The sequence below is a fragment of the Ictidomys tridecemlineatus genome, chromosome 2 (assembly GCF_052094955.1).
Source record: "Ictidomys tridecemlineatus isolate mIctTri1 chromosome 2, mIctTri1.hap1, whole genome shotgun sequence".
NCBI lineage: Eukaryota > Metazoa > Chordata > Mammalia > Rodentia > Sciuridae > Ictidomys > Ictidomys tridecemlineatus.
In genome coordinates, this window is record NC_135478.1 from 1,738,856 (window position 1) to 1,758,996 (window position 20,141).

General features: G+C 61.4%; 1 protein-coding gene across 1 annotated transcript; it reads right to left on the reverse strand.

Annotated features, from left to right (window-relative positions):
- Positions 1-1,291: 1,291 nt before the first annotated feature.
- On the reverse strand, positions 1,292-18,427 carry Sgta (small glutamine rich tetratricopeptide repeat co-chaperone alpha). The gene is made up of 12 exons (XM_005332007.5): positions 18,269-18,427; positions 11,721-11,857; positions 10,468-10,574; positions 10,128-10,212; positions 8,865-8,964; positions 6,988-7,092; positions 6,219-6,357; positions 5,615-5,677; positions 4,471-4,508; positions 3,359-3,448; positions 3,071-3,192; positions 1,292-2,331 (listed from the first exon to the last, which is right to left on the reverse strand). The coding sequence occupies exons 2-11, from the start codon at positions 11,818-11,820 to the stop codon at positions 3,078-3,080; spliced, it is 942 nt and encodes a 313-aa protein (XP_005332064.1). The 5' UTR covers positions 11,821-11,857; positions 18,269-18,427; the 3' UTR covers positions 1,292-2,331; positions 3,071-3,077.
- Between the last annotated feature and the right edge of the window lie 1,714 nt (positions 18,428-20,141).

Genomic DNA, 20,141 nt, shown 5'->3' on the forward strand with positions numbered 1-20,141 from the left:
TGACGTGCACTTCTGGGGTGACTGGGTGCCGCCGTCTGGCTGGGCACAAATCATGAGCCACTGGAGCAGGAACAAACTTTATTTCTGAGCTCCACCAGCACACTCCACACACGCTCCCCGGGAACTCTCCCCAACGCCAGGCGGCTCCTCCAGGAACCACCACGGCACTTCCCCAACCAAGGCGACTCTTCAGGAATCCCCGCGAGAGCTCAAGGGGGACTCCGCGAGAACTCCAAAATCATCACCTTAATGGCGCGCGGTCACCTCTCAACCATTACTTCTGGCAAAAACGCCACGCGTCCTCCCGACTCGGCTGTGGCCCTCAACACTGGGAAGCGGGGGTGCAGACCGGCAGGTGGACTTCTAGCTCTGGTGTGTGCAGGGTCACACACCTGGATGACTTGGTAGCTAGGCACCGGTCTGGCCACTCGGGTCCCAGGCAGTACTGCTGCTGCTGGCCTGGGACCCCAGAACGTGAGCTCTGCCCAGGGCTCCTCAGGGGGCCAGACAGCCCCTCCTCCGGCGTCCTCTCCTGCTCATGCACGTCACCTTTTTTTTTTTTTGAGGGATCTGGGGATTGAGCCAGAGCACTTAGCCCTTTTTATTTTTTGAGACAGGGTCTCGTGCTAAGTTGCTGAGGCTGGCCTTGAACTTCAGTCCTCCTGCCTCAGCCTCCCGAGGTCTGGGATTGCAGGCTGCAGACATTGTGTAATTTTTCCAGTCTCCACAGTGACTGAAGGGCGTGGAGACTGGACCCTGAATCCCACCCCTGCGTGTGTCGGTTCTCTGTGACAGGAACGCGGACGGGGGCCCACGGGGGAGACGGCCACTCTCTCACAGAGCAGGGCTCCACCTGGCTCCGTGGTTCCCTGGCCGGGGGACCTTGGGCCAGTGACAGTCGTGGCTTCTGTCCTTGTAAGTGGTTGTCGGTGGGAACTGAGAGCCCAGAGCTGAGGCGCCACAGCACCCACAGCAACCCCACTCAGCTCCTGGCGGGGGTACAGGGAGCCTGGAAGGTTCCTGAGCGGCTACCCAGGCCATGTCTGTCACTCTGGGAGGCTACGATAGGGCCCACGTATGGTGGGGATCCTGCTCTGCCCCCAGCTGGGCCAGGTGCCATCCTCTGCACCAGGGAGGGGAGGGGACCACATCACGGGAAGGAGCCAGGTGCCCGTGACCCCAACCCAGGAGGAACACCTGTGGGCTCCATGGGATTGGGGGCGCCAGGCGGGCCGGGCTCCTGGAGGTGAGGCTGGGAGGGAGGGCCGGGCGTCAGAGACGACAAGACAAAGCCACAAGGTCTCTTTATTCTCCACACGGCTGGCTGTCCGCTGGGCCGCCTGAGGGGCGCCGGGGGCCGGCCGCCGCCCTTCTTCCTACTGGCTACCTACACACACATACACGCTGCCCCCTGGCACGCAGCCCACACCCAGGGCGCCTGGGCTCCAACTGCAAGATGCCACCCTCTGGTGGAGCCGAGCCTGCCCTGCAGCTGGGCAGGGTCGCAGGGTGTCCAAGGGGCCCTGCTCCTGCCTCCCCTCCTGGGTGTCGCTCCTGAAGCTGCTTCAGGGCCAAGGTGGGGGTGTTGAGGACCCCAGAGGGCATGAGGACAGTGGGAGGGGACACAGACGGGCCAAGATGTCCTAGTCAACCTCTGTGCAGGGCTAAGCATGGAGCCCAGCTGGACAGGAGGTCATGACTGTCTGTCCCCGGGGCGTGGAAGAGGGCAGGTGGGAGGCAGACAGACGTCCATCCACGCACCCAGCACAAGAGTCACAGAGCTGGGTCCTGTGCACAGGACAAACTGGCCAAGGGGTACGGGACGTAGGAGCTGCCCGCTGGGCGCTGGGCTGGAGTCCCTCCCTGGAGCACGCCTTCTGGGCTGCTGGGACGCGGCACCAGGACGCAGCACGGGCGGGGCTGGCAGTGAGTTCTTCCTGGCACAGTGCCAGCAGGACGGCCAGAGGTAACTCTGCGGGTCCTTGGAGACGGAGGACGGGGCAGGGCTGCAGAGGGCTCCCAAGGCCACAGGGTTGCCATGAGGCCCAACAGCACACTGTCGCGTCTCCAGAGCGGCCCAGGAGTTCTAGAGAACTCTGCGGTGCCTGACTGGGCTCTGCGGGGCTGGGGCTGGGGGGCGGGGGCGGGGAGGCTGGGGACGGACGGGACATGGGACGGGACGGGACAGGGCGGACGGGGCGGGCGGAACAAAGTCTCTCAACGTGCAGGTCCAACTTCAGTTTCTTTCCCTCTCTTGGGCAGCCCGACGGGAAAAAGTGGCCAACCACACGGGGGCCACAGCTGGCGGGCAGAGCAGGACGGCCAGGACAGCTGCGGGAAGGCAGACCAGGCCCGGCGGTCAGGCCGCAGCAGGAGGCCAGGCCCGTGTGCAGGGGCCAGGGCTCTGGGGCCACGCGCTGGGCCAGCGCAGACAGAGGGGCTCAGGAAGCCTGGAGGAACAGCTTATTCCAAAGGAGGCTGCGGAGCGGCCAGTGGTGGAGTGAGAGCTCAGCCTGAGCAAGGGCCTGGACGCCATCCCTGGCCCCAGAGGAGGAGGAGGGACAGGAAGCACCTGGGGGAAGTGGCCAGGCCCTGCCTGGCTGTACGCACTCGGCTGCAGCAGCCCTAAACGGCTCCCGCTCAGGTGTCCCTAAAGTTTCTGGTTAAAAAATCAACGTGTGTGTGTCAATGACATTGTGCAAGGTGGCGTCAGGGCAGGACAGAAGCCTCTTCCACAGAGGCCCGCGAGCCATGTCCACTGCGGACAGGCAGGTTGAGTGAGGGACCTTGGGACGCTAACCTAGCCAGCCAGGGCCGCTGGGGCCCACCCGGGACAGTGAGCCCATTGTAACAGCCACCAGCACCACACCTGCTCTCGGGAGTGACGACAAGCCCGACATATACACGGGCCACCCAGGTGGCCACGGGGCACCTACTGATCCCATGCTGCCTCATCCAGCTGGGGCAGGGCCAACGCTGGACAGGGCCCCGATGACCAGGGAAGCCTTGTCTGGCCTCGGAGCTCGGGGCAAACCGGGCTTTGGCAGGAGGACCTGCCTGCGTGCCTCACCTGCCGGTCACTCCTGCTGGTCGTCGTTGCTGGCACTGGGTGTCCGACTGCGCATCTGACTCCGGAGCTGCTCAATCAACTCCGGGTTCTGCTGCTGCATCTGCTGCGCGAACTGCTGGCCCCTGTGTGGACAGTGCAGCTTGGCGGGGGCCGGCCACTGCTTCCAGCTCCTCCTTCGCCCAGACTGGACCTGGGGCCTCTGCCTTCCGTGCCGAGGACACCAGGTCCCCTGGGCGCCTAGGGACGTGCTGTGTGCCCACCCGCGCCCCGTGGAGCAGCTCTACTCACGCCTGGATGAGGGTGGCCAGGTCGTTCTGCAAGGGGCTGGTGCCGGGCGTCCCCAGGGGGTTGTGGCTGCTGGAGATCATCCCGGACACACTGTGGAGAGCAGCAGGGCTCAGCCAACGGCCATTCGGCCCTCCCCCTGTGGCCCTGGGTGTGGCCTGGGAGGTCCATCCTTCTCAGGCAGATTCTCTGCACCGGGCAGACCCCAGGTCCCCAGCCCAGCCTCCCAGGACTGCCCCGTTCTGGCCTAAACACAGTAGTGGTCTTAGCCAAGCGGCTGCCCCCAGGGACACTGCATGACATCTGGGGTGACCGTGACTAGCACTGGGGTGTCCTGGCAGGGAGAGGTGGAGGCAGGGATGCTGCTCAGCAGGCTGCAGTGCCAGAGAGCCACCTGGAGAGCCACCGGAGAGCCACCCAGAGAGCCACCCGGCCCTGCCGAGGACCCTGCTGTGGCTGAGAGCAAGCTTTGGTGAGGGAAGAAAGTGGCCTGGCAGTATGTGCTCGGCCAGCCACTCTGGCACGTACCAGGGACCCCGACCCTCACCCCCCGTTCACAGCAGCACCACCCCCTCGGGAGACGCAGAGCAGAAGCCAGGGGTCTGCTGACAGATGGGCAGCACAGCCTGACCCCGTATACCCAGAGCGTCCTCGGCCAGCAAGAGCACAGTGACAGCTGCAGTGTGGATGGTCCCAAGGACCTGGTGCTCAGTGAGAGCCAGACACACAAGGCCACGGCGTGTGACCCAGTGACAGGGGAGTCCAGAGACGGGACGTGGACTTGCAGGACTGGAAGGGATGGGGGACAGCTGGGAAGGGACTTCCTCTGGGGTCAGAGTGTCCAGGAGTTACACTGTGGAAGCTGGCCCCCGACACTCTGAATACTTAACACCAGGAACTGTTAAGCTTCAACTAAGAAAGAATATACTTTGAATTTTGATACAGGCCTTGCTAAGTTGCTGAGACTGGCCTTGAACTTGTGGTCCTCCTGCCTCAGCCTCCCCAACCACTGGGATTACAGGCGTGTGCCACTGTACTTCATTTTTCAAAATAATCAAAGTTTATGTCATGTACACTGTGCCACAACACACAATGACACAAGGGTTGTCACTTACAGCTGCTGAACTTGCGGGTTGTTCATGAGGTTTGACGCCTGAGGGGAAACACACGGGTCGGGGAGTCACTCTCCACCCCGAGTTCTCACGGTCCCCACCAGCGAGGGAAGCGCTAGCCACTGACCCACGCCGCCAGCCCCAGATTCCACCCCCCTGGCCCTCCCCCACGTCTGCCTGTCTGCTCACCTGTGTGGCAGGGCCAGCTCTTCCCACCTGCACCCAGGGGCCTTGAGACCTGGAGCCCTGCCCTTCCTCGCGGGCGACAGAGTCTCGCCACACGGCTGCCTGCACCCACCCGGCCAAGCCCCCACGTCTGCCCCAGGGCGTGTCCGGGTGTGCCCGGGCACGGGATGGTCTTCGGGACTGGCGGCTCCCAGGCTGGCGCCTCCTTCTAACGGGCAGGAGGCAGGTGCCCTCCGCCTTCCCAGGTGCACGCGGCTCTGCCAGTGTGGGTGGGGTGGCTGCGTGCCCACGAGGCCTGCCTCACAGAACCGCTGGCAGGCCGTGACCTGCCACACCCACGAGGCCAGGACTGTGACTACCGTCCACTGCTGCCTGAGCCTTGCAAGGGCAGGCCCAGCTGCCCTGCCCTCTGCTGCAGGGGAGGCACCCGGCAGTGCTGCTCAGCCGCCGCCTGCTCTGGGGACGACAGCCTCTGGCTGCCAGGACACTGATGGCCCCTCTTTTCATTTTTCTGGTGCTGGGCGTTGGACTCAGGGGGCCTTGACCCCTGAGCCACACCCCCATCCTCCTCCACAGCTTCCACCTGAGATGCCGCGTGCACCGTAGTGCCCAGTGTCCTCCCTAGCAGTGCGCCAGTCACCACAGCCCGAGGCTGCAGGCCCTGTGCGTGGCAGGGGTGGGCCCTCAGGGAGCATGGTGCAGTGTGGATGGCTCTGTAGGGTCCTGGCTACCACAGGCTACTAGGTGCACTACCACAGGCTCATGTCCCTTTCACAGCAGAAGTACTGGCATTGGAAAGTGGCACCTGGGACCCTGCATTATCTCCTCTGGACCCCAGGAGATGGACACGGCCATACACTTCTATTGCACTCTCTACCACACGGGGAGCTGGGGGTCACCTCCTGGACTCTGTGAGCCTGGCCCTGGGTAGGGGCTGTGGGCGGGGAGCCGGGGCTGTTACCATGCTCACGAAGCTTGGGTTGGTCAGCATGCTAGTGATGTCGAAGCTGCCCACACTTCCTGTCTGGAGACAAGAAAGCACTGGTTAGTGGTGGCCGGACACAGGACCATGGCCAGCAACCCTAGGGCCTGAGGGGTGAGAGCCCTGCGGGGCTCAGCGGCCCCTTAGCCTGAGTACCAAGGGGGGCCGCCCCTGGCACAAGCCGTGACCAGCACTCTGGGGGAAGCCTGCTAGGTGCCAGGCCTTCCTGCGCCGTGGCACCCTGGGCTGGCCGCCTGCAGGGGCAGCTCCCTGGGCTGACCACCTGCAGGGCCAACCCTGCCCAGAGAGGGCCTTTCAGGGGCACCCCCCTCGTGGGCTCCGCCTCACCAGGCCACAGTGCCCGGGTAGCTGAATGAGCCAAAGCAGCCAGCCCGAGCCTGCCACCCAGCGGGGTCACACCAGGGCCCTGGCCACCTGACCCAGGCCATGCTGCCCATTTCCCGGGTTTGGGTGTCAACTTCTTTCCGTGTGACAGCCTTTCCCGGGCCCGAGTCAGATGCGTGAACACAAGAACCCCGGGTCGGCCAGGCCCCGGCCCACACCCGCAGCCGCCCCGGCTCACAGGACTCGGGGCCTCCCGCAGCTTCAGCTCCGCTATCTTGAGGTTGGACTTGTAGGTCTCGTTGTCGGGGTCCAGCTCCAGGGCCTTCTTGTAGTAGGCCACGGCCTCGGTGTGCTTGTTCAAGCTGGAGAGCGCCAGGCTGCGGGGAAAGGGGCTGCTGAAGGGCCGGGCAGCTGCCAGCGTCCCGAGGTCTGCCTGCCTGGGCTGGGCGGGGGCACACCGCCTGCAGGGGCTCCGGGGTGTCTGAGAAGACGGTCAGGAGCCCAGGCCCACAAGAAGGGCCCCCTACGGCACACACAGTGCCTCCTCCTGAGGTGCAGGGAGGGGAGGACGTCACTCAAATGTCATGGTCCCAAAGACTGGGCTTGGCCTTCATGCACACTGCTGGCACACAGCTGCTGAAACACTGGGACACCTGAGTGTCAGTGCCCAGGCAGCCCCCAGGCAGCCTTGGCAGGGGGCAGTTGACCACAACAGTCCAAAAAGAGGACAGGAACTCTGTGCCCCACGCTGCGTGGATGGGGCTCCTGTGCTGGGCCCCTGAAGCCCACCCAGGGCGTCTGGCTACTCTTCTCTGCAGGCTGCCCGGCTGCTACCATGCGCGGCCCAGGCCCAGGGCAGGGCCCCGGGAGCTCTGGACCCCCAGCCGCCTTCAGACGTGGGGTACACGGCTGGTGCCCAAAGACGGGGTCGAGCCACCCCAGACAGTGTGGAGCTGAGCTGGTGAGGCAGCTTGCCACCCAGGGACCAGGACCCCGCAGCCACTCACCCCATGCGGCCGTAGGCTTTGCTGTAGGCCGGGTCTATGCAGATGGCCCTCTCGCAGTCCTGCACGGCTCCCGCGTAGTTCCCCAGCTTGCTGTAGGCTGCGGCTCTGCAGGGACAAAGGCAGGCGGCTCCTGCAGGCAGCCCCGGGGCTAGGGGGTGGCGACAGGCCAGCCAGGACGCAGAGGGCCAGGACACCCGGGCACCAGCCTGTGGGCAGGGAGGGGTGTGGCCTGGAGATGGCCCTGGCACATGGGGCCTCAGCACCAGATCTGCACCCAACATCACCAGATTCTGCCACCCAGGTACTACCCACTCATGGGGACACCAGAGGCCAGTGCGCCCACAGGCGTGCTGAGGGAGGAGGAGAGAGCACGGCACTGACGCCACCTGCTTGGCCATGTCCCAGTTCTGCCTTGATTTCCTCGTCTGTCACGGGGGCAAGAGAACCCATTCCTCACCAGGTGGGAGGCCACACAGGACCTGGCCAGAGACAGCTCCTGCCCACCCTCCAGCAGCCAGTCTGGCTGGAGACCTTTTCTATTTCGCCCCTTTTCTTCCGTGCGAGGGAAGAAACAGTCGGCCCCCACATCCGGGGGGTGCACTGCAACCCCGAGTGCAGGCCCGGGGCCGAGGCTGAGTGCTGGGCCTCTGAGGAACCCACCTGAGGCGAAGGGCACATAGACAGAGCTCCCCGCACCGCACTGAGCGAGTGCTGTGCAGTGTGCGCTCTGGAACAAGGCCAGCGGGGCAGGAAAATCCTCTCACCTTGGCTTTCAGGGGGCCCCTAACCTGTGCAGGAGGAGGGGAGGACCTGCAGCCACCTGGCCACGCCTCAGTCCTGCGCCACCCCCTCCCAGGCTCCTCACAAGCTCTCAGTGAACCTGGGCTTCGCTTTGCGACAGTGCCTTGCTAAGCGGCAGAGGTCGCTCTCCAACTGCCAGGCTCCTGGCGCAGCCTCTGCGGGGCTCATTTCCGACAGAGGGGAGCGCTAGGGGAGGTGCTGGGGAGCAGGGTTGTGGCGGCCGAGGGGCGGCGGGGGCCTCAGTACAGAGCCAGCACCCCACCCGAGAGGCTGGGGACAGTTCCCTCAGATCCTGGAACAGCTCCGACGCCACGAGGCATCCTGAGGAGGGGACCCAAGGCCAAGGGTGACATGCACTTACACTCCCTGTCAATCGCACTGTCGTGCCTGTATTCTGACTGTGACCCTTCACAGGAGGCCAGGTCTGGAATCCCCACCTGAGGTGTCCTGGGCCGGGGTCCAGGCTGTGGGGCCTCAGAACGTCTGCGTGCTCTACTTGTCCTATCTCTGCCACTTTCCTGAAAACCCAGAACTAGTCCAAAACAAAACGGTAAAAGAACAAATCCCAGGAAAGCAGCCAGGCCCACGCAGGGGACTCGCGAGTGATGGACACACTCGGGCGCGGCTGCTCCACGGCCTGGCACCGGACTCTCTGTCCAGCTCCGCACCTTCCCCAGCCAGGACGGGCTCCGCGAGACTGCGCCTTACGCCGTGAGGCTCTGCCAGGGCAGCTGGCTTTTCCTCCAAAAACAGGCCAGGGTCAGGATGTAGCCATGGCAGAGCAGGCGGTGGCACATACAGGACCCAGGGTCTGTCCCCAACACCACATGAGACAAAAATGGAGGCCAAACACTGCCACTCACCACCATCAGAAAGCCCACGGCAAACGCGTGACACGTTCTCCCAAGGCCAGCCTCCGCTCCTGGCATGGTGTGGACAGTCGTACCACCCAACCACAGGTTAGGAGGCCACCTCCTGACCTCCCTCCTCCCAAGGCGCAGGTGGACCAGCCCATCTGCTGTGCCTGCGCTCCCTGGCCCCGCACGCTGAGCCTCCTGGTGCCCGGCCCATGGCACCTGTTGCAGAAGTAGACGGCGTTGGCGGGGTTGAGCTCAATGGCCTTCCCGTAGAGACGCACGGCGGCCTCGAAGTTCTCCACCTTCATCTGCTCATTCCCTAAAAGGAAAGAAAGGTGTGTGCCCAGCGTGTCACAGCAGACCTGGGGACACGGGTGTGACCCTGGCTCGCCCGAGCTCCGATCACAGGGCAGGATCAACATTCAGGTCCCGCTCAGGAACTGCTGGAGCTACATGGGGTCCTCCGGGCACAAGCTTCCAGCTCTGCACGTGAGCGGCAGGAGGCCCAGGCCAGCGAGCAGAGCCATCCCCTGGTGTCCTGGGGAGACCGGATCTAGAACCCCCACGACACCACAATCACAGGTGCTCAAGCACAGATGGCACCTCCTCCGGCAGACGCCACGGCATCCCCAGGTGGCCCTATGAGCACTCTGGTAAGAGCGGCCAGGCCGTGTCGTTCAGGAGGACGGACAGCAAGGAGACACTGTGGTGGCCAGTGTGATGCCTGTTTTTTGACTGTTATGATGTGGGGTTGGCTGACTCTGCAGATGGGGAGCCCGGTGGCACAGAGGGACAGCCACGTCTTGGACTCTCTGCTAACCTCACAGCACCTGGCTGTCCTCCGAGGCCTGGTCCCCGTTCCAACAGGGAGGAGGGGGCATCAACCACCTGTGGCTGTGCCTGTCGTCCTGGGTGACGGAGCTCAGTGGTTTTCCCTATGTTCAGCGCGTTACGTGACTATCACCTCTATCCAGTCCAGAACATTCCATCACACAAAAAAGAAAGACTGCCTCCACGAACAGTCCCCAGTCCCCTCCCAGTCGCCACATCCACGAAGCCCCTGCCTGCCTCTGACTGTGGACTGTCTGGCTTTCACCGAGCATGAGCCACAGCCATGTTACCTGGCTCCTGCCCTGGCCAAGGACACCCCATGGTGGATGGACTGTGCTATGTGTCCCTTCATGCCCTGAGGGACACCTGTGGCTCCCCTGGCTGCCTGGCTGCTGTGCGGGTGACTGCAGAGTCCGCCCGACGCAGACGGCCCATCAGAGAAACCACCCCAGGCCCCGAGGGAGTGGGCGCCTGCCTCCCACGGTGGCCGTGCCTCCCACGGTGGCCGTGCCTCCCACGGTGGCCGTGCCACCCACACTCGTGCTGGCTGTGCTGAGAGCTGCGCTCTATTACTGCCCCATGCGGCCCCCCGGGCCAGCTCGCTGACCACTGCCCTCCAGCGTCACCTCCTGACCGGCCACCTGCCCTCACCTTCGGTTTTGAGGCGCTCTGCCTCTGCCGAGTCCTCCTCGGAGGGCGGGGTCCGCTCAGGGCTCCTCAGGTCCTGTGGCATCTCCTGCCCGAGGAAGGTGCCCGTGTGCTCAGGCAGCCCTGCAGCCTCAGCCTGGCAGTCCCCGCTCAGAGGCTCCTGGCCCTCTGCAGGGCCCTGGGGAGGGACTGGGGCCACTGGCCCCTGCTCACAGCATGAGGATGGCCAGCGCCCCCGGGCCTGGGTTCCGACTCCGAGCTGGTGGGGAGCAGTCGGCACCCTGAGATGTTCCGCTGCTGCTGTCCTCATTTTGGGGTGAGGTGGGGGAAGCCTGGGGCTCACCTTGCCTGTGGCGGCTGCTTCAAATATTTCTGGCAGAGTCTGGGGAAGCGCCAGGCCACTGTCCTCCACCGTCACCCCGAAGGCGGTCTCCAGGCACTGGATGGCAACTGCGGGGGAGGAGGGTGTTCCTGGAGGCCACCAGCCCTGGGAGGGCAACGCCGGGGGTCCTCGGGCCTAGGGGCTCACACGTCCTCTCCGCCGTGTCTACTCACAAAGGCCCCTCACCCACCGCCCGGGCCCGCAGGCTCCGGACGGGCTTCCCTTTGTTCTGGTCCACCTCAAAGCCTGGACGCTTGGGGTGGACAATGTGCCCACACCTGCCAGCAGGAGAAGCCATGTGGGCTCAGGTGGCTGACCTCAGGGCTCTCTGTGGAGTCACAATGCTGAGGCCACCTGGCGGAGGGGTAGTGGGCCTGGTCTGGCCTGGAGGGCCGTATGGGGGGAGTGCCCAGGGGCACTGCGGGACTCCAGGGGAACCTGGCCAGGGTCAGTAGCTCAAGTTCTCTGGCCCCACAGCCAGACCCCGTGTGCAGGATGGCTCACCCCCCATCCCCAGCAGCAGGGAGCCCTCCGGCCGCCTGGACCCAGGGGCTGACCAGCTGGAGTGGAGGGAAGGAGGGCGCCATCTCCTCCCAGGTGGCATCCATGCTGTGGCGCCACCCACCCCAGGGCAGGTCCCACAGCGTCCCTGGGCTCTTTCCTCCCGGGCCCCACTAAGCCCCACTGCCCTCACCCGGAGGGTGTGTGCAGATGGCCACGGCCGGCCCCCAGAGCCCCCTGCCCTGTGGGCTTCCACAGCACTTCCACAGGAGCAGACACAGGCCACCAAGGCTGCTCCCAGAGGCGTCCTCTCCCTCCCACACCTGGCACCACGCAAGGGGAGGACGCTCAGCTCTCGCTGGGGACCAGTGGGCTGGGAACCTGGGGCAGGGAGCCAAGGAGAATCCTTCTCCCACAAACGTGCCCAGAAGGGCTGGGAACATTCTGGAACCAGCTCAATGGATGATGTCTGGGAGATGAAATGCTCCTGAAGGGGACTTGGCCCACAGCCAGAAAATAGAGCTGGGCCAGCAGATGGGCACTGGCCCCTGGATGGGCTTCTGCCCCTCTCTGGCTAAAACTTACCTGAGAGCTGAGGAAAGGCCAGGTACCTAGGCCTGGCAGCGGGAGGCTGCCTTACACTCACCTGTCCACAGTGCAGCGGGGGCTGGGGTCCCCCCGCCAGGGCAGGAGGTAGACAGGGGCCTGCATACCTTCTAAGCTCTCCTGGGCATCCGAAGAGAGCCCCCCGTGCCGGAGCTGGTCATGCAGGAACTGGATGATGGCGTAGGCCAGGCGCTTCTTGTTATCCATCTTGAGACGGGAGGGGGAGACGCCCGAGGTTCAGGATCTGTGGTGCACGCAGAGAGGGTGTGCTGAGTGGTGGGGACGGGGAACCTCCCCCAGCCCCTCACTCTGCTGCAGGCACCCAGACCTGCCGCAACTCGCTGGGCCCTGCCCACTGCACTGTGAGGGCCACTTCACGTGTTCTGGGCAGTCTCAATCTCATGGGGATAGAGGCAGGACCGCAGCATTACGCATGTCACAGATGAGGACCCCAATTCACTGATCTGCCTCTGTACACAGAACGACCTGGTCCCAGGGCTGGGCGCTGGGCTGCCTGGCGGAGGCCAGAGCCGGGTCCACCTCTTCCAGGGCACCCTGACTGCACACGTCAGTATCAGAATGTGTGGCTCTTCTCTAGGACACTCGTGCCCCACCCGGGTTCCAAGGACCACCCTGCTCCTTGGCGCCTCTGCTCCCAGTGCTCATGGGGACTCGCCTTCCCCACACAGCTCTAGGGGCCCCAGAGGGTACGCCAGCCCTGCACCTGGAACTGCAGCTTACAGACGGGCTGTCCTGGGGCCTGGGCCAACCTGGAGACTTTAGCCACAGTGGCCTCAGCAGTGCTGGCAGGAAGCCCCGCGAGGGCTGCCCCAGCCTCCTGTGGGGCAGGTGCCAGTGAAACCAGCCTGCCAGGCAAGGGCCCAGGGCAGGGTCAGGCCTGCAGTGCAGCTGCCCGGTGTGCCACCTAGGGGCACCAAACGTGTGGTAGGACAAGCAGCACCAGGGCTGGGCCTGTGCAGTCCCTGCGGCACCTAGTGGGCTGCTGTTTTGCACTGGAGGCTCAGGCCAGCCACGCGCAGGAGACACAGACCGGTTTCCAGGGTAGGGAGACGCTTCGCTGGAACTGTGGGCACTGGGCTGGGGGCCCCCTGCTCGGTTCCCTACGGCTGCGTCATGGTGACTGCTGCTCCGCTTTGAGCCCTGGTCCAGCTTCAAAGTGAAGGCACCGGCCCAGGCCCAGGCCCAGGGCCCAGTTCTCTGAGCTGGGACGGCACCCAGAGTCTGGTGCCTGAGACCACTCGCACACACAGGTCAACTGTCAGGTGCCCTTGCAGGCTGAGCTGTGTCCCCAAACTCCACAGGGTGGAGTCCTGATCCTCAAGACCCCAGAATGTGACTGCTGGAGATCAGGTCCTCACAGAGGTAGTCAAGTTCAAATGAAGCACCAGGTGGGCCTGACCTGTGTTGGTGACCCTATAAAAAGGGGTTTTCAGTTCTGACGGAGCCCTGCGGTCTCTGGCCCTGGCTACGCAGCCATGGCCAACCAGGCACCGCTGGGGACGGGCCCCGTGCTCTGGACTCACAACAGCAGGTCGGTCCTATTTTTAGGCAGCCGACTCAGGCAGAGGAGCCTGGTAACGTGCCCAGGGCCACCCTGGAGGGACGCACAGGTCATCAACGCAGACGAAAGAGGCACCAGTCCACCTGCAAGGGGTGACTGGCTGTGTGCCACCAGGGACGCGGGAGCCAGAAGCGAAAGCAGCTCTTCTGTAGGGAAGTGCGTGTTGATCTCCTTTCATCTCAAGTGCCCAGGTGTCCAGTGGACCAGACACAGGGTCGCACACACGAGGTGCCTGTGGGTGAAACTGGAGAGCGAGCCTGGAGGTAGCAAACCTGAGCACCTACTTTGTGGCCTGTGAACCACCCACTGTGCGTGTCAGCAAGTGGGGAGCCGCCTCCAGAGGAAACAGACTCCGCCACACACTGGGGACTGAGCCCAGGACGCTTCACCACTGCCACACCCCCAGGCTTTTTGCTAGGTGGCCCAGGCTGGCCTGGAACTTGAGACCCTCCTACCTCAGCCTCCTGAGTAGCTGGGATGACAGGCATGGCCACCACACCCAGGGAATTTTTAACAAACGGAGATGGTTTGTGGATTCCCTACCCATCTCCTATGCAGCGAACATGGTTGCATCTGTTTCCAGATGGTTTCATTCCTAGAATGGTAGCTCTCAATGGGTGATGATTCTGCCCCAGGGACAGGCCGATTCTGGGGACAACTGGTTGTTATGACTGGTGGTGCTCTGGCTTGGAGTGGGTGGAGGGCAGGGACATTGTTCAGCATTCTACAGTGTCTAGGATGCATACCGCAGAAGACAATTGGTTCCAGTGTCCACAGTGATGCCAGGGGCCTTGGACCAGAACACGCAAGCCGGAGGAGCCAGGCACTTGAGGGCAGCTGTGGGCCCTTCCTGCCCCTCGCCTACAACCAGACAGTCAGCAGGCCTGGGGCCAGAGATCAGATGCCTGAGGTGTGTTGGTTCCTCTAAGATGTGGCACAGCCTGGAACCCTAGGAAATGAGGAGTGGGCCTCCTGACCTGTTGCCTTCAACGACTGAGTCATCCAGCCCCTGCTTCACTCAGCCAGCGGGGTGTGCACACCTCGACCCCAGCACCGCAGGAGGCTGGCGCAGGAGGGCCTCAAGGGCAAGGCCAGCCTCAGTAACTTAGCGAGACCATAAGAAAGTTAGGGACACCTCATCTCAAAAAAAAAAAAAAGAGGCTGGGGATATGGCTCAGTGGCAAGAGTGCCTCGGGTTCGATGCCCAGAACTAAAACAAGACTTGGGTCATGTCAACAGCCTGGTGCCAGACGGTGCTGCACGGCGTGGTCAGCGCGGTGCACGTGCCCGCGGGTCTGTTTCCGCTTCCAGGAAACCACACCTATGGACAAGTGTCACAAAGGAGGAGAGAAGCCCTGGCTACCTAAGCCACGGCTGCTCCAGGGCAAGCTGTCACTCTAGTGGGCTGGTCCGGGCCACTGCAGGTGTCCCCTGGGGGGCAGGATCACACCCCTGTTGAGACCCCCTGAGATGGGGGATTTCAAGGACCAAGAGACCCAGTGTCCTTCAAGCATCTGCCCTGCTGAGGCCCTAGGTGCTGCCCACACTGAAATCCACACTGAGTCGGGAGGAGAGGAGGTCAGGCCCCGCAGCTGAGGCCCTGGGCAGTGCTGTCGCCGCACACGAGTGCTCTCTGCGTCTGTGGGAACAGGGAGTTGACTTTTTTTTTTTCCAAAATATTAATCCAGCATCTCCCACTTGGCACCATGAACACTGGGGTTGGATCGTTCTGCTGGGTGGACGTCCTGGGCACTACAGGGTGCTGAGCAGTGTCCCTGGCCTCCACTCACGCCAGGAGCGTCTCCTGCCGTGACAGCCACACATGTCCCCAGACATTGACTCCTGGCCCTGGGTGAAGAATGGTCAGGACAGACAGATTCCCTGGCCAAATGACTTCCAGACAGGAGCGCTGGGAACCTCCCTTGCAGAGCCCCCTGGACCTCAGGACTGTGGACAGGCGGCCCGGGCCTGTGGACTCACAGGAGGTGCAGAGCCCTGCACCGCGAGGCCCAGCTGGGCCACGACCTGCTATGTCCCTCACCCTGCTCAGGGTGGACATGACGTGGTTCCTAAATCTGACTTCAACCCCAACAAAGCTCTTCCCTACAGAGGGCCAGTCCAGGGACCCAGGAGGGCGGCCTGCATGCCCGCTGCCACGCACCCATCTCCTCTGAACAATCACGGCTTGTAGGGTTTTGGCTGTCGGACAAACTTCCCAAAGGAGGCCTGCTCGGCGGGAACAGTGAGGGCTTTATGAGCCCAGGACCACTGCAGGGCTGGTCCACAGGCACAGGAGGGAGGTGGGCCGGGGTCCCAGGGTGAGCTCCAGCCCCTTCGGTGGCCAGTGGCCACCTCCTGTTTTAGCTGAAACAACGTAATAGCACAGCCTCTGCGCGTTTACCTTCCTCCCAGGTTAATCACTGAAGGAAGAAAATGGCCTGTCCTAAGGTGGCTTCCTACCTTGGAGTCCAGCGAGAAGCACCCGCTGCCACGCCCCTCCTGGGCACGCTCTGCCACCCCGCCCCGCCCCACCCTGCAGACTCCTGACAGTGGGGTGCTCTGCTCCTGCGCCCACCCTGGTACTCTGGGGTTCTGACTGGGTCCCCATGCACTCCCAGGGTCAGAGCCTGTTCTCTTCTGAAATGCCACTAGGACATCACTGTGCATGTAAAAACCTTCATGAGGGTGTCCATGAGGCCCTTTGCCACCAGGTGTCACCTGACGTGGGGGTGGGGTCCACACATCCTCCAGGGCTGGCTGGCCTTTCCACCCACACACTCAGGAAGAAACCTCACTTCCTGCAATCCTGGGTCCTGATCCTCACACCTGCTCCCCACACCAGGCTGTGAGTCCCTGGACCACCTCCCCGGGCCCCAGTGTTTGGCAGTGTCTGATCCGGACCAGGGGAAGTCACCAGTAGACTCAAGCCCTGGGCCTGACTTCCCTGGGGAAGTGGCCTCTCTCTGGCACTTGGTTTCCTCCTAGTAAAGAATGAGAGCTGTCCTGCTGCCTACCCACAGTTCCTCCTACGCCCTCGCTGCCAACGTCCCGGCAAGAACGTGCAGTTGTGTAGACAGCGAGGGAGGAGCGTAGGGCGCAGCCTCTAACCTGGAGTGGAGAAGAACCCGCAGGGGTCATTCCCCCTTCCAGGAAGATTTAAGGGTAGATGCTGCTCAAGTTCCTGGCCTGCTCAGCACTTGCCAGATACCTAGTGACCCACTGTACACATGAGGGCACTTTGCAGGGATTAGGAAACATTTTCTGAAAGAGGCAGAGCACTAAAAGCCTTCAGCCTCACAGGCTGGAAGAGCTCTGTGGTAACCACTCCATCCAGCCACTGTAGCTCCGATCCACGCACAGAACCAGTGTGAACCTTCCAAGGAGGCTGGCTGAGCTCCCATACGTCTTCATTCACAAAAACGGGCTGCAACAGGGTTTGGCTCTCTGATCAACGCTGGTGGCTTAACCCTCAGTCACTCGAGGAGTTTACTACTCTATCCCCCATTCTACAGAAAACAAAATTGAGGATTAGAATGTTCCCTGGACCACCCAAGGCTGCAGCTATGATAACACGTCAGGAGGTTTGAATCCAGGCAGTCTGACTCCTGTGCTTTTCCTTGCCTCGCACAATTAGAAACACACACACAAACCCAAAAGCCGCACATACTTCCAGGGGTCCATAAATCTCCCACAGGCCATAATGGGGGAGAGCCACTGGCCTAGAATATGTTTTTGACAGCAGCAGTATTTGCACACTGGGCTGGGTTACTCTCTGGGACAGACATCCTGGGCATTATCAAGGGTGCTGAATAGTATCTCTAGCCTTGACCCCCCCTCTGTGCCAGGAGTGCAACCTGTTGTGACAACCATAAATGTCCCCAGGCATGGCCCAGTGTTTCCTGGAGGCTGAATCACCACCAGTTGACACCCCCTGGGCTGGGGGATTCTGTGAACCCAAGAGACTGAGTTCCATAATCATTTGCGTTCCTGGGGTGCAGCCAATGCTGGAATCCACATGCTGAATCCATACTTGGTTTCTCAGTCTTGTCGCTGGACCCTGGGGTGGGCTCATTCTCTAGGGTGTTGTCCTGAGCACTTCAGGGTGCTGAGCCGCACCCCTGGCCTCCACCCATTCCATGCCCTAGTCTGAAGCCACAGATGTCCCCAGGCATCACCCCGGATGCCCTGGGGGACAAAACTGCCCTCAGTAGAGAACCACTGGTCCAAAGGTGACAAAACAAATAATCAGAAACAAACGAAAAACAGGAAAACCACTTAGGCAAAAGGACTTACTACACGCGTTTTCTGACACATCATAACCACAACAGCCAGTCTCCAGCAAGCACTTACTGAGTTCCTGGCACCTGACTAACGACTCTTTAACTTCACTTTAACTTCACAATGACCCTGCAAGGCGGGAACTTTTACAACTATGTGGGCAAGAAGCAAAGATCTGCTCAGAGAGGGAAAGCAACCTGCCCAGGTTCACACAGCTGGCGAGGGTGGCCGGCCGGTCCTCGCTCTCGGTTTCCCCCACCTCTGGCATCCTATGCCAAAGGCCCTAATGCCAACTAGCACCAACAACTGCTAACCCTTCGGGGTGCCCACGGCGGGCTGGGCCCCGCGGCCCAGAATGTCACGGTGACTGTGACAACACCCGTCTTACGGAAAGGGAAAGTAAGCCTCTGGGCAGCCGAGTCGCTGCCCAAGGTCACCCAGGTACGGAGTGGTGACGCTGGGACCAGCAGAGTCCCCGCGTCCAGGCGGTCATGCTTCCAGGGAGGCCTCAGGAACAGGGGCAGCAGCAAACCCTCTGCGAGCGCTCATCCCGCCTGGTCCCCGCCGACAGCCTGCGGACCACCATCTCCAGGGCTGGACCCGGGACAGGGAGGCGAGGGTCCGCGACGGACAGCGCGCCTCAGTTTCCCCGCCGCGCCGCCCACTCACGGCACCTCTTGGGACGCAGCGAAGCCGGCCGAGACCGCCCCACCTCTCAAGGGCTCCCGAGCCCCGGGAACTGCCAGCCATTGACGTCCAGGCCCACCCGGCTCACAGCGGGGGGCCCCCACTCACCTGCGAGACAACCGAGCCCCGACCCACCGACGGCTGCGCCTGCGCACAGCGGCGCCGCTCGGCCCCGCCCCCGGGCGCGGCGCACGCGCAAGAGAAGACTACTCCGTTTTTTGTTTTCATTTTGCGCAGGTGCGTCCGTGGCCGAGGCGGGTGTGGAAGGAAGTGACGCAATCTGGAGGCGGGAGCAAGCTGGTCGTTAGGGCAACTGATGGAGGCCGGAAATTAGTGCTGTCAGCCCGCCGGAGCTGGGGCGGAGCGGTGCATGGTGGGACGGCGGCGGACCCTGTCGGCTGTGCGAGAGAAATTTGTGGTGCCGCCGAGTTTCGGCACCTGGCATCCGGAGTGTCATGGGCTCTCCATGGTCACTGTCGACTTCTGTTTGTTCATTTATTCATCCACACATCACCCGGTTCACCCACAAGTGCATTCTTTCATTCGTTTAATGTCTGCGAATTAAAGGAAAAAAATGGTGTGATGTGGTGTGATGTCATTGTACTTGGGGAGCTAAGCTGCCTTGGAAGGTGAGGATGACCTCTTCTTTATGTTTGTATTGAAAGATGGGAAAAGCCCCAAGCATAGGGAACAGTGACAATGGAGACGGATGTAGAGTTAAATTTAGTGTTTTCAAGAGATTACCACCGTTGGTATTAAAGTTGCCAATGTTCTCCCAATTCCTAATTCTTTTTTTTTTTTTTTTTTTTATTCGGGGGCTGGGGGGAATGCTGAGGATTGAACCCAGGGCCTTGTGCATGCTAGACAATCACACTACTGACCAAGCTATATCCCCAGCCCTCAATTCATTTTTTTTAATATTTATTTTTTAGTTGTACACAATACCTTTATTTTGTTTATTTATTTTTATGTGGTGCTGAGTATCGAATCCAGGGCCTCACATGTGCTAGGCAAGCGCTATATCGATGAGCCATAACCCCAGCCCCCTCAATTCATTTTTATCCTAGTTAAGATACATGTACAATCAATGTCCCCCCACCCCCCAGACAGTTCAAGATTAACAGAGAACATCACTGGATATAGGTCAGCTTATGCACTGTTTCAAAACACTTGTGATATGAAGTCATGGGGTCATGGGTCCCTTTACTAACACTTTCTTTTTCTTTTTCTTTTTTTGGTACCAGGAATTGAACCCAATGGTACCACTAAGCCACGTTCCTCATCCTTCTCAAAATTACTATTTTTTGGTACTATTATTTTTTATTTTGAGACAAGATCTCCCTAAATTGCTGAGGCTGGTCTGGAGTTTTCGATCCTCCCGTTTTAGCCTCGTGAGTCCCTGGGATTACAGGCCTGTGCCACCTAGCCTGGCTTCTTTACTGACACTTTCTTGATTATACTTTCTAGCTTACGTTTGTTTTCTTTTTCTTTTTAACTGTGGTTTCTTAAATTGATGAACCACATTCAGTTGACACTTAGGGTACCTACACTATTACTTAGATGCTGGAAGCCGGACCGGATACTAGGAAGGAAATAACCTATAAAAAGTGTTTTGGGATACTATAAGCGATCCATAACAAGAGGCCCCTAAGAGGGCTGGGCATACAGCTCAGTTGGTAGAGTGCCTGCATCACATGCACAAGGCCCTGGGTTCCATCCCCGGAGTGGGGGGAGCCCCTAGGAGGGAGAAAGCTTATAAAAACAACTCAATACACAATTGTAAAAAGGAGGCAGCCGGGCGTGATGGCCACGGCTGTAATCCCGGCGATTCGGTAGGTGGGGGCAGGAGAATCCCAAATTCAAGGCCAGCCTCAGCAACATAGCCAGACCCTGTCTCGAAAAATAAAAAGGGCTGGAGATGTAGTTCAGTGGTAAAGCACCACTGGGTTCAATCGCAAGAAACGAAGGAAGGAAGGAGGAA

Coding starts and splice junctions, on each gene's coding strand:
- Sgta (XM_005332007.5), bottom strand. CDS start 11,820: ATGGATAACAAGAAGCGCCTGGCCTACGCCATCATCCAGTTCCTGCAT. Junction 7,093..8,864: donor GCCGTCTACTTCTGCAACAG/GTGCCATGGGCC, acceptor TTGTCCCTGCAG/AGCCGCAGCCTACAGCAAGC. Junction 5,678..6,218: donor TGCGGGAGGCCCCGAGTCCT/GTGAGCCGGGGC, acceptor TCTTGTCTCCAG/ACAGGAAGTGTGGGCAGCTT.